This window comes from Cibotium barometz, chromosome 6 (genome assembly GCF_041138505.1).
Source record: "Cibotium barometz isolate CiBa-2024 chromosome 6, ASM4113850v1, whole genome shotgun sequence".
NCBI classification, from domain to species: domain Eukaryota; kingdom Viridiplantae; phylum Streptophyta; class Polypodiopsida; order Cyatheales; family Cibotiaceae; genus Cibotium; species Cibotium barometz.
The window spans coordinates 30600754-30612711 of record NC_141051.1 but is presented as its reverse complement, the minus strand read 5'-3'; the positions used below and the strand labels follow the sequence as shown (position 1 = coordinate 30612711).

Here is an 11958-nt window from a genome sequence, read left to right as displayed (position 1 = left end):
GGAGGAGAAGGAACTTTATGGAAAAATGTAGCGAAGAACACCAAACTGGCAAATCCACACTTAGTCGACCTGTTGGAAATCTGCATTGTCACATTTATGATCAATTTATGTTTTCGCAGGTGGCGCAAGCAGCATCTAGTACATACACAGGGTGGATACACAGCAATAGTTACAGATGATACAAACCCTGCTTGATGGACTTTGGTATACAGCCTGACTGGCAAAAGAAGTATCTCACAGTGCCAGAGTATAGATTTCAGTATCGCTTCTCCCTCTACCAAAACAAAGAGTAAACCCTCTATATATGCCAATCAAAAGACGGCTCACTCCTTTACAATTCCACAAGGCAAAGCAAACGGGATTCCCATGTCTACTATAACTTCCCTCAATTCTCGCCATCCACATTTCAGGATATTGCCAGTCAAAGAAGTCAGATGATGCTGACATAGATATGCACATGGATGGCACAAAATACTTGACCTTGACATAGTGGCTGCAGCCAGATTTTTGAAGTTGATCATAGTTCTTATCGATCAACGAAGGGAGAGGTATGATGGATATAAAGTAGAGCACTTATACTTCGACATGAACAGAGGCCCAAATGAATCAAGAATGATGCTTTATTATAATCTCCTCAGGTGTCTACCAGGGTACATGCATGTAACATTCGAAGACATGGTAGGCACCAAGTCTTGGACATCACACTCAGCATTCTGAAGAACCCTTAAAAATCTTTCGACCTAGGTAAAGGTTCTAAGGATAGAACCTACATTAGGTAGGGGGGATGTTAATCTCATTTTGGATTAACAAAGATGCTTCTTTATTTGAGTACATTAATAAGGGTTATGTAAAGGCACTATAAAGGTTGTACATTATAAGATACTGGCCAGCCAAGGCTTTAGATAGTAAGTTTTGGGCACCCAAGTAAGAATAAGGGCTAATTGTATATAAGGCATTTTCTCATAATGGAAACACACAATCCCCATTTGTACTATGAGAGATCTTGCTTTGTCTTATGAGAGAGAGAGACAAAGTGTACTCTAGTGCATGTTCCTCTTCTATGCATACGTGTGGGAGAGTGAGAGGAAGATTGCCTTGCATTGTGGTGTGAGAGACCCCGTTGGTGATAGCGTGGAGGTAGAGATTAGAGGAGTGGAGCTTCCAAAAGTGAGCTTGGAGAGCCTCAAGGGACATGAGCTCGAAACATTGGTAAGTACCCAACGATAGTTGTTGTCTATTGCTTCTTCCTAATGTGGATGTGTGGAGTTCTCTCTTGGGAGGTGCAGTAGCCCATAATAACTATAACACACACCATGCTTGTCCAAATATTTGTATTCTATTTTGGTAAGATTATGCCACTCTTCACGAGTATCCACAATGTAGTTCATTGAGATATAGGCAAGATGTCCGAGGAAAAAGGGTCCCTGATAAAGTCTTATGACACTTCCCCATCATTCCACCATTTAAACAATGTTGAGATGCAAATCGGTTGCATTAATGACTTGGCATCGGCGGATGGTCGACTCATTGGGAAAGAGCCTTAAGGACTAGGCCTTCGAAGGATAATGGATATGGCATTGCGAGACAAGATTAATAAATTTTGCATCGTGAACTCATGTTCTATGGAGAAATGGATAAAGAGGTATAACCTAGCAAAGAGCGAAAGAGATAGAGATCGTTTGAATTTTAGAAAGATTCGAACAATCTGAGCATTGCTATACCTAGATTCACTTGCTCAACTTCCAGAATTTCCTTTTAGTAAATGGCTTCAACAAACCATACGACAAGAAAAACATAGTGGCGAGGTTATAAGTGACAAGGAGGAGGATCTCGCATATAGTTATGATTACCATGTAAATGAGTTTTTATATATACAGAAGAAATCGAATAAATAGTCTAAGTTTTCATTTTTCATACAATTTGATTATCTTTTTTTTCTTGTAATATTACAAATTTGGTGCACTTTCGTCACGCAATCATCAATTTTGAGTGGAGTGAATAGATAAAAAGAGAACAATATTTGTGGTGTCTAGGCCAATTTCATGCAAGAAAGTCATTCAAGTTCAAGTGACTTGAATAGTAAAGTTGGCATGCTTGATCACTGTGAAATGATACAAGACATTATCAAGGTTGGGTTCAGAAAGTTTTCTATGTACATTTTTGATGTGAAGTGGTTAAAGGTGGTGACTCAAGGACGTTAAGCAACCATGCACAGAGATAAGAGCGGGCTTGTCCACAAAGATATGGACAGACTAAAGGGACACATTTGTGCTGCCAAAGAATTATGAGTTTGTCGTCTTCAAGGCAGATCCGAGGGATCATGGGTGTTTGTTTGTAATCCAAATTGATTCACACAATAAACAAAAATTTGAAGATACATAAATATTAGATGAAGTAGAGGTTGAGAAACCCACTCAAGAAGCACGAGAAGTAGATATTGTTCCAGTTAAATAACTAGAAGAAGGATCAAATGAAGGTATATTGATTGAATAACTAGAACTTGAACTAGAATCAAACACAATGGCTAATATTCTAAATATTGAAGAAGAAATAGACGAACAACTTTCAACACAACCATCTCCAATGCCAGATTAGAAGAGGACAATACGGATGAACTACCTTCTACTCCTATAACAAATGAGGCTTCACCCATTGACGAAGATGCAGATGGAGATCTCTAGAAATAGATGTATTTGGAGCCATGAGGATAAGACAGTTGATGATGAGCTATAACATCTTATTTCTTTTTTATTTGACAAGCAATATATGTTTTTATCACACTTTTCTTATTTTGAAACAATAACATAAGAGTTGGAAGACACTTGTCATAATTTCTTGTAAATATTGCTACACATATCCTTGTATCTGAGATCATTAGTGCAAGCTTTGGTAGATAAATTTTATTATATTAATTTCTTATAAATATTACTATATATATCTTTGTATTTGTTTGAAAGTAAATAAAAACTGGGTTGCTAAGGACTATGAGAACAAAAAACACTTGAACGTTTGTCAAAAATCACACCAAACAAAAAATTTAAAAAATATGTTTCGATGCTTTTTTTGATGCAGGTATCGACGATACCCTAGACGTGCATTCCAACGTTTTTTTTAAACTAAAATATAGATGATTATGTCGGTGCTTATTTCGATGATGCAAGTACTATCGAAACTGACCGACGTAGGCTAAAGATCTTGTAGTAGTGTTAAGTTTATTGCTTCGATAATTGCCTTGCTATAGTAAATGCCATGGTCAACATCTGTATAGTTACCTTGCTATAGTAGCTTGTTTGTTAGAAATTATTTTGTTGTGGTTCAATAAAGAATTTGTTTGTGTGTGATTTAGTTATATATTTGTCTATTTTTCCAAGTTCTTATTACTATTTTTTTTCCTCGAGTGTCTCTGTTAAGCCTTTTATTTTTTAAAAGTTTTTTGTCGTTTCAAAACTCCAATACCCCCCCCTAGGTGTTTTATGTGCTACTCTTAAGTGGTAAGTTTTGGTTGGTTACACCATGTCATCACCCCCCCTTAGTGCCAAGATAGATACTTAAGGTGGTAAGGTGTAGTGGAAACAACTGAAATGAGATGAGATGGGTCTCCACTCTCATATGGTGACCCCTTTTTACATGTAGGCTGACAGATAGGCTCAAGTGTAATGAGGTTTGTTGATGTAGCTCGTCGGGATGGTCATTCGTAACCATAACAGAGCACGTTTCACCTCCCAATCTTCCTCTTTGAGGTCTCCTTCTTGGGCCATGTTAACCACAATGTTTTCCCCCCAAAGTTTGGCTTGCCGTTCCTTAGTCTCTTATTGGACTACGTGTTTTATCGTAAAAAAGAAAAAAGGCATTGGTTTCCATGTACCAAGTGCAGACTTGTTCCATCCTCGATCACACACATTGAGTGCTGATTGATCAGAGGAATAGATTCCTATTAGAATAATTACGTTTTCCCTGCAAGATAGAGTTAGGTCCCTTCATTAACTTTTTCTTAGCATCAGCTAACTTTAAAACAATCCTTTAATGAAACCATAGTACCACTGATCATAATCTTCCAATTTATCCGGTTGATTCATAATTTCCCATCATCAGAGTATCTATGGCATCATTGGCAACTAGAACGCTCACCACCTGTCCACACAGGGGCCTTTTCAATAGTTCCTAGCCCATAATACTCGGCAATATAATCACTTATAAAAATCAAGATGGACTCTCTTCATGCATGCGGACTGGTAGCAGAAACGATTAGTGGCTCGCCCCATTTTGTGGTTTAGAGAAGCTGGAGAGGAAAACAAGATGAGAGCTCCCTCACATTCCTTCCTCTCCTCACATTCGACCAACCCTTCAATTTCTCTGTTACAAAAGAGAAGAAACCCCATAATTGAGAAGATCTAAACTCATTAATGTGGTTTAGGAGAAAAAGAAAGCTCTTAAGGATAGCTACTAAAGAAAACAAACATAGATTTGAATTTTCTCTGTACAAAGGAGAGAAAGTAAAAAACCTAAAGCAATATCTCATCAAAGCAAAATAAAATAGCCCTGAACTGAAAACCCTACTTTTCTTATTTTAAAAAATCTAGAAAAGTCTATAAATGAAGAAAAATTTCATAAACCCTTGTATACTTAATGAAAAATGATGAAAATTAATAGTCACACTCTTAGAGCATAGAGGTAGGCGTGGGTAAAAAGAAATTCGAAAATGTAATGTCTACATCAAGTTATTCCATTTTTTATCTTCTCCCATTTTGAAATACCTAAATGCAATCTATTTGGAAGGATTTAGAAGTTGAAAAGTCAAGTGGGCATTTAAGCCTTCTCACATCTTAGATGCTTCATGTTTTTAGATCAAATAGAATATTATTATTTCAGATTTGAGAATTTTAAGGACAGGTGGTCCTACAATAAAATAATAGGTGAATCTCTTTTAAAAACAATATAAAGAGACCTCCTTGATTCTACAAGAGCTAATATTATAACATTATATTTAAATCTTTTTCTAGGGAGAGAGAAGTGAGAGAAACCCCTTAAGGGAAAAAATGGAGAGTCTATATTTCTCCTAATTCTTGACAAAGAATGAGAAGAAGAGAGTGAAGGATCAAATTTCCTCATTTCGTACCCCTATAGGTGTCATACATTCTTTAAAGGGGGAATTCACAAAAACAAAGAAGAAAGGAGCAACTCAATTGTATGGTCTAAAAATGCATGATTGGCACAAGATGTTTCAAGTATGTTCAATTTACTTATATAAGTGGCATGATGGTAACATTCATTGTATGTTCAATTTACTAGTTTTATGTTTGCATGAACTTCCGGCTAGGGGGCCTTGGAACTCTTTTCCTTGGTACCCGGGACAAAACTTAACCAAATTCCAAACTGGATCCCATCACTACAGTGGTTGGGTGGTTGGCTAATGTTACCATATTATAGTAGTGATGTGTGTGAACACACTTAGGACCGCCGGGGCACTTTTTCCCTCACTAGGAGGTTTTTTCCCCCGTGCATTGTATATACGCCCATTATCTTCTAGGGCTTGTAATCTTTCATTTTTGGCACTCATAATACACTACTGTGTTGTGCTCAAGCTTCCTCATCTTCTTGAAGTTGTGTGTGCATTCCTGTTGCCCTAATTCCAACAGCTAACCCATGGGATCGGATGCACCTATAAAGATACTCGGTCAGATCAAGGAAGAAACTTGCACTTGGATCATTGGGATCAACGCTTTTTTTCCCATCAAGAGGCACAGCCGTTGATTCCTATCCATAGAACAATTACTATCCGGGACTTACTTCATCTATTGTAATAACAGAAATTGAGTCTCGATTTATGATGAAAATCACTCTTTTAATGTAAAAGAATTTCTTTTATGCATCTAATTTATGCATAAAATCATTTATGATGAAAATCACACTTTTAATATAAAAAAATATCTTTTATGCATATGTTTATGTATACAATCATTTATGATGAAAATCACTCTTTTAATATAAAAGAATTTCTTTTATGCATCTAATTTATGCATAAAATCATTTATGATGAAAATCACACTTTTAATATAAAAATTATCTTTTATGCATATGTTTATGCATACAATCATTTATGATGAAAATCACTCTTTTAATATAAAAGAATTTCTTTTATGCATAAAATCATTTATGATGAAAATCACACTTTTAATATAAAAAATATCTTTTATGCATATGTTTATGCATACATATGATGAAAATCACTCTTTTAATATTCATAAGCTCAGAATCATTTGGCCTTATGACGGTATATATTGCTATAGTAGATTTGATTGACATCCATCATTTCTAATATAGCTGCCATGCTATAGTAAGTGCCATAATCAACATCTCTATAGTTGCCTTGTTATTGTTGTAGGTTTGATTCACTTCCTTTACCTCTACAATTTCCTTGCTATAGTACTCTTGATTCACTTCCTTTAATGCCTCTATAATTGCCTTGCTATAGTAGGTCCATTTCTACATCCCCTTGCTATAGTAAGCACCATGATCCATATCTCCATAGAACTCCATAATCTCCATAACTCTACTTTCTTTGGCATCCATGTGTATTGCTAATAGCTAGTTTACGCAAAATTTAAACTCAAAAAGGGTCGACCTCTAAGAAATGCCATGTTCGCTTTTTCTAAGAAAATGGGCTAATGGTTAAATTTTTGTAAATCAAATCAAAATTTGTGTAAGATTGTAGATTGGGAATCTACTCTTCAAGATTTTGCATATTCAAGAAGTTTCGAAATTGGTAATGACATGACATGGTCTCGAAGAGAAGATTTGAGGCAGATTCCTAGTCTACAGTTTCTGACAAATTTTGATTTGATTTGTAAAAATTTAACCATTAGTCCATTTTCTCAAAAAAAAGTTGACATGGTATTTCTTAGAGGGTCGTCCTTTTTTAGTCCAAATTTACCTAATGAGTAATATAAAGTATACACTCTATGTATGAAGGAAGCCAATGCAGACTACCTGTTACAATGCGTGTGCATTGGGTTGCAAGACTGAATGATAGCTAAACAAATCAAGGTAAAGTTTCCACAACCTACTTTGCATTAATTAATTTGGCTTGTGTTTTGATAAAAAAAAATTGTTGTTGTTCTCTTGTAGGTATTTTTTTGCATCTGTGGATAACAACACTCTTTCGAAGATTGCTAATAAGGTGTCTTGGATAAATGAAGATATCAATCGAATGCTGGGTAAAGATATACTAAATAGAAATGCACCAACTTACAAATCAATCAAGCAAACTCTTCCAAAACACCTAGGTATTGTTCTTAATTACCTTTTCTTTTTAAATTTATGTTTTGTTGATCTCCATTTCTGTTTCACGAAAATTATATATATAAGCTCATAATGGTTAAGAGTGTTAGGATCTTCTTCTCACTCTGATCGTGAGGATGAGAGCTAAATATTTATTTACAGACAGAGAGCCTTGGTACATAGGGGACATTGATTATTTGTAGGGTACATGGATTTCTTCCATAAACAATACAAACTGCAGCTATTGGGTACTTTGATTGTGGTGTTCATGATATGAAGTTGTTTCTTTTTGAAGAAAAGCCATTGTAAACTTTTGAGTTCTAACTTGCCCTCGTGAAGTGACATTCAAGCCACTTGGGGTTGCCAACGGTTTCTCCTATTTTGATGTAAGCTCATGTGGGCTCATGCAACTGCAACTGTAGAATTTGTGTTTATGCAGTGGGCTTGGAGAAGCACAACTAGTGGAGGAAGTAATCCACAAGATTGATTTCGGAGGGCGCTCGTCAGCTCGGGGTATTGTTTTGCACGGCATAGGTGGGGCTGGGAAATCTACATTGATGGCTGCAGTGTACAAAAGTATGCCAAATGTTGTGGAGAAACAAATCATCATCGTCCATGAGGTAGGAGAGAACACAAACATACCAGAGCTTCAGTGTATGATATATATTAGAGCAGTTGACTGGCAAGAAATGGGACGCTTGTGGGGAATCTGGATACCCAGCCCAGGACTGCTCTGTTTGACATAAGTCTTTTTTTTTCAATAAGTCTGCTGATTTTGGATGGGAGGATGTGAAGATGATCTTAGGAGAGCCTGTTTTTGAGATGCTTCAAGGCCGGTCACTCACAGAAGACGATACTGAATACAAACATTTCATCAAAAGAGTGAAGGTACCTGATTTGATTGTGGCATTGGTGGTGAAGAAAAGAATGTTACAAAGTAGGATAACAAGCCTGCAACCCCTTTTGGGAGATTCGCAGGTGACCGCCTCACCATACAGAATCTCCCAGATTGGTTTTGTGGATTTTAATCTGACGCAAACGCCATTCAAAAAACCGCTTGCTTGCCTGTTTAATTATATATTATGATTATGTGAACACGATGTTGATGCAAATCGTGGTTTCATCATCCAGAAGCTGGAGGCCATTGAAGGATTGAGATTATGCGGCCACGCATCGCTCGATAATGCTGAGGCCATCTTCACAGCTAGTCAACATATGCAGTTTACTTTTTCTGTCAGATCCCTCCTCCTGTTACTTGGAGTACAAGATATCACCAAGAGCACCTTTACGTGCATTAGTGAGTGACGTCCCTGTGTTCGTTTCCGTGCAAGGAGCTTAACTACCTAAAGCTTGGCGAGAGTGGGCGTCTCATGAACTTCGTAAGTTTACTTCAAAACTGTACTCAGCCAAAATGATTGCCTTTTGATGAAATTCGCAGAATGTTTAAAGCGGGCTCGTGGCCGATTATTTTTGGATGTAGATGCAAGCTTGTAATTCGGGACTCAGCAAGTTGGAAGCTGCCACAAGTCTGAGAATGGTAGCATTAGTCGATGCTTGTGAAGTGTTGTCTAGAACTGAAAGCAACTAGAAGAACTTTACCTGTCGGGTTGCAGTGACCATGATCTGAAGGCACTTCCGCTGTCTATCGGCGGCTTAACAAAGCTGAGTGTGTTGTCTTTGGATTCCTTCTGGAATTTAGAATCCCTCCCAGAGGAAATGGGCAACTTGAACCAGCTAGAAGAGCTTTCTCGTCACAACTGCCAAAAACTTGAGGCCCTTCCGCGCTCTTTTGGAGGCTTAACGTCTCTTAGGAGGTTAAGCTTGAGCGGCACAAGAAGATTGACGGCATTTCCTGAGGACATCTGCGGTGGAATGAAACGGCTAGAACATCTTGACTTTACTGTTTCAGGGATTCAGCAGACTTCGGCGGCCTCTACTTTCGGAAACTCTTGCACATGTCTCACTCTGAATTAGAGGAGATTCCTGAGGGGATTTGTGATGGTTTGCAATCGCTGGAGTCTCTTCACCTCTCTGGTACCAAACTTTGTGCTCTACCCAAACACTTTGGTTCCCTCATAGCCCTGAAAATGTTGTCTTTGAGGAAATGTTCGCTGTTAAAAGTGTTTCCAGAGGGTGTTTGTGGTGGCCTGCGTTCCCTTGAGCATCTCGATCTTTCAGGAACAAAGCTTTCCGGTCTTCCAGCAGATCTTGGCTGCCTCACCGCTTTAAGGTATTTGAGGGATTGGATGCATTCGAATTCCATGGTGCAGGATTCAAATCTCTTGAGGTCCTTGACTTGAGTGAATGTGTGGATCTAAAGAAACTTCCTTTTGAATTGAACGAGTTTGGATCACTGAAGAAGCTGTACTCGGGTTCTTTATCTGAACCTCCTCCAAATTTGATGACATTGGAGGACAAATGCAAATTCATAATGGAGGACTTCCCCGATGTCTGGACAAGGATTTGAAGGCTGACATGCCGAAGGGTTGGCTTGGCGTGTCTGCATGGGACCCTGAAACGCGAGCTGCTCTCTCTGTGGCTTACCGCGGCGATGATGCTGTTCAAGATGGTAAAGGTTTCTGCTTCGTTTTCACTGTACTGGAGGAGGGGTACTCGCACACTCGGTGGGATGCATTTTCTGAGTTTTACAAGTGGGGTGCAGAGGCTTACCCCTTCAAAGACGAGCGCATGAAAGAGCTTCCTGATGAAGTTTCTCTCCAGTCCTCGGAATCATGCATGGCAGAGATGAATTACTTACTTTTAATAATGTCAACATGAGATTGGTATGCTGTTGTTTCCTTTCTACTGCTATGTTTTCCTTTTGGACGTTCTTGGAATACTGTTCGTCAATGTCTTGCATTATTTCCACTATTATTCGCAAGAAATAATATTGTTTTGCACATGACTTTAGTCAATGGGTTTTGCAGGGGTATGGGTTTAATCTGGCATTTCCAGAAAGGAAAATGACTTTCCCGTTTCTCTCGACCTGGAAGCGGCCAGATGAGGGTAGAGTTGCGGAGAAGGTAGGGGATAAGCGTGTTGCCCTGCTTTTCTCACCTTTGAAGCAGCTAAGCCATGCAGTATTTGATACGAAATTGAAGTGGCAACTCCTCAAAGACATTTGCAAGAGCAAAGACCGCGGTGGCATTCAGATTATTTGGATCCACGCTCCATATGATCACCCTGTGGGACATTATGCACTGGCGAGGGTTATATTATGCCAGTGGAGATAATGTTATCACGGCGGTCATGAAACTGTGGTGGCACTTTGGATTTGATTGGCATGATGACGAGGAGAAATTTGATCACACTATAAGGATGATAATGTTTCACTGAGAGGCACAAACAATTCACCGTGACTTCGGTCGCGTTCTTCTGCAGCATGGTGTTGATGCAATCACCATGGATAGTGCATCTTTGGAGCTCCAAGAAGAGAAGTTGAGGCAACAGAAGTGGCTAATGCCGATTGACGGTACCACACAGTCGTGTTGTTAGATGGGTGTAAGTCGAGGTTGCTCACTCCCAATCAAACACTGGTACAACTCCTGGTTTATCTTGTCACATGTGTTTTTATTTCAGAATCAACCGTCCTTTTTTCACACCTCTGTTTTACATCGACTTCTTGAACTGGTGCTGATCTGATCTGCAGGTAGATATTTCCTTCATACTGCAAGGAAAGCGCATCGGATTGCTTTTTTTACCAACTATTGCAAAATTTGGTGGTAAGTGTGACCTCGCTTAGCAACTAATTAGGACACATGGCCTCGTGTTAAACCATAGGTTTGTCTTGCAAACGGCCTCGTAATTGATGCTTCAATTTTTCCCCTTCATTTTTGTAGGAAAGCACGGAACGGAGGTTTCGGAATGGCTTTGCAATGTGAGAAATGTGTATGGAGGGCTGAATGAGAATGACAAGAAGTTTGAGATAATTTATGTCACAGGAGCGAGGCATTCGAGAATGCATACAAAGGCATTCGAGAATGCATACAAAGGCATGCCGTGGTTAGCACTGTCTTTTGGTGATGCTGTCAGGCAAAGCATGAAGTGGTGTGAGAGAATGAGGCAGCTCCCGGACGAAGATCTCTTGAAGAGGAAGTGGTTTCAATTGCTCTGCTACCTTCCCTTCGAACAACTAAGATCGTTCCCATATTTGGGTGCTCAATTGCTTGTGTTTGGAGCTGATGGTGAACCGGACAATGGCAGTGATCTTCCCAGTTGTGAAAGTTTTTGCCCTCGGGACATCAATTCGCCACACCTTATCAATTCGCCACACCTTGCAGACTTTCAGAAACTCCCATGATTCACATCCCTTGATACCTCTGAACAGGAGTGCAAGTTGCAACACTTGTGATAGAAAGGGGATAGGGTTTTACACTTGCATCGAGTGTGACTTTGATCTTTGCCTTGAAGCATGTTAGAAGACCCATGATTTATAAGAGGACACCCACACTAGGTTCCTGGTATAGACACCCACACTAACTTCCTGGTATAATGGACCCGTGCTATTGCTTTTCACAGTATTGATTCACATTATTCTAGCATCAAGTTGTGATGTATATATAATATGTATATCCACACTACTATCTAACTGATAGCCAAGAAGAAGGTGCCCGTGTAACATGGTGCAACCATTGATTCATTTTCATATTATTGATTCACTTCACTCTAGAAATTATGATG

The 11958-nt window shown here is 38.8% G+C and overlaps 1 protein-coding gene across 1 annotated transcript; it reads left to right on the top strand.

Moving 5' to 3' along the window:
- The first annotated feature begins 9753 nt into the window (after positions 1–9753).
- On the top strand, positions 9754–11578 carry LOC147637632 (putative nucleoredoxin 1). The gene is made up of 5 exons (XM_086799001.1): positions 9754–9987; positions 10206–10487; positions 10660–10750; positions 10932–11000; positions 11118–11578. The coding sequence occupies exons 1-5, from the start codon at positions 9754–9756 to the stop codon at positions 11576–11578; spliced, it is 1137 nt and encodes a 378-aa protein (XP_086655127.1).
- The last annotated feature ends 380 nt before the right edge of the window (positions 11579–11958 follow it).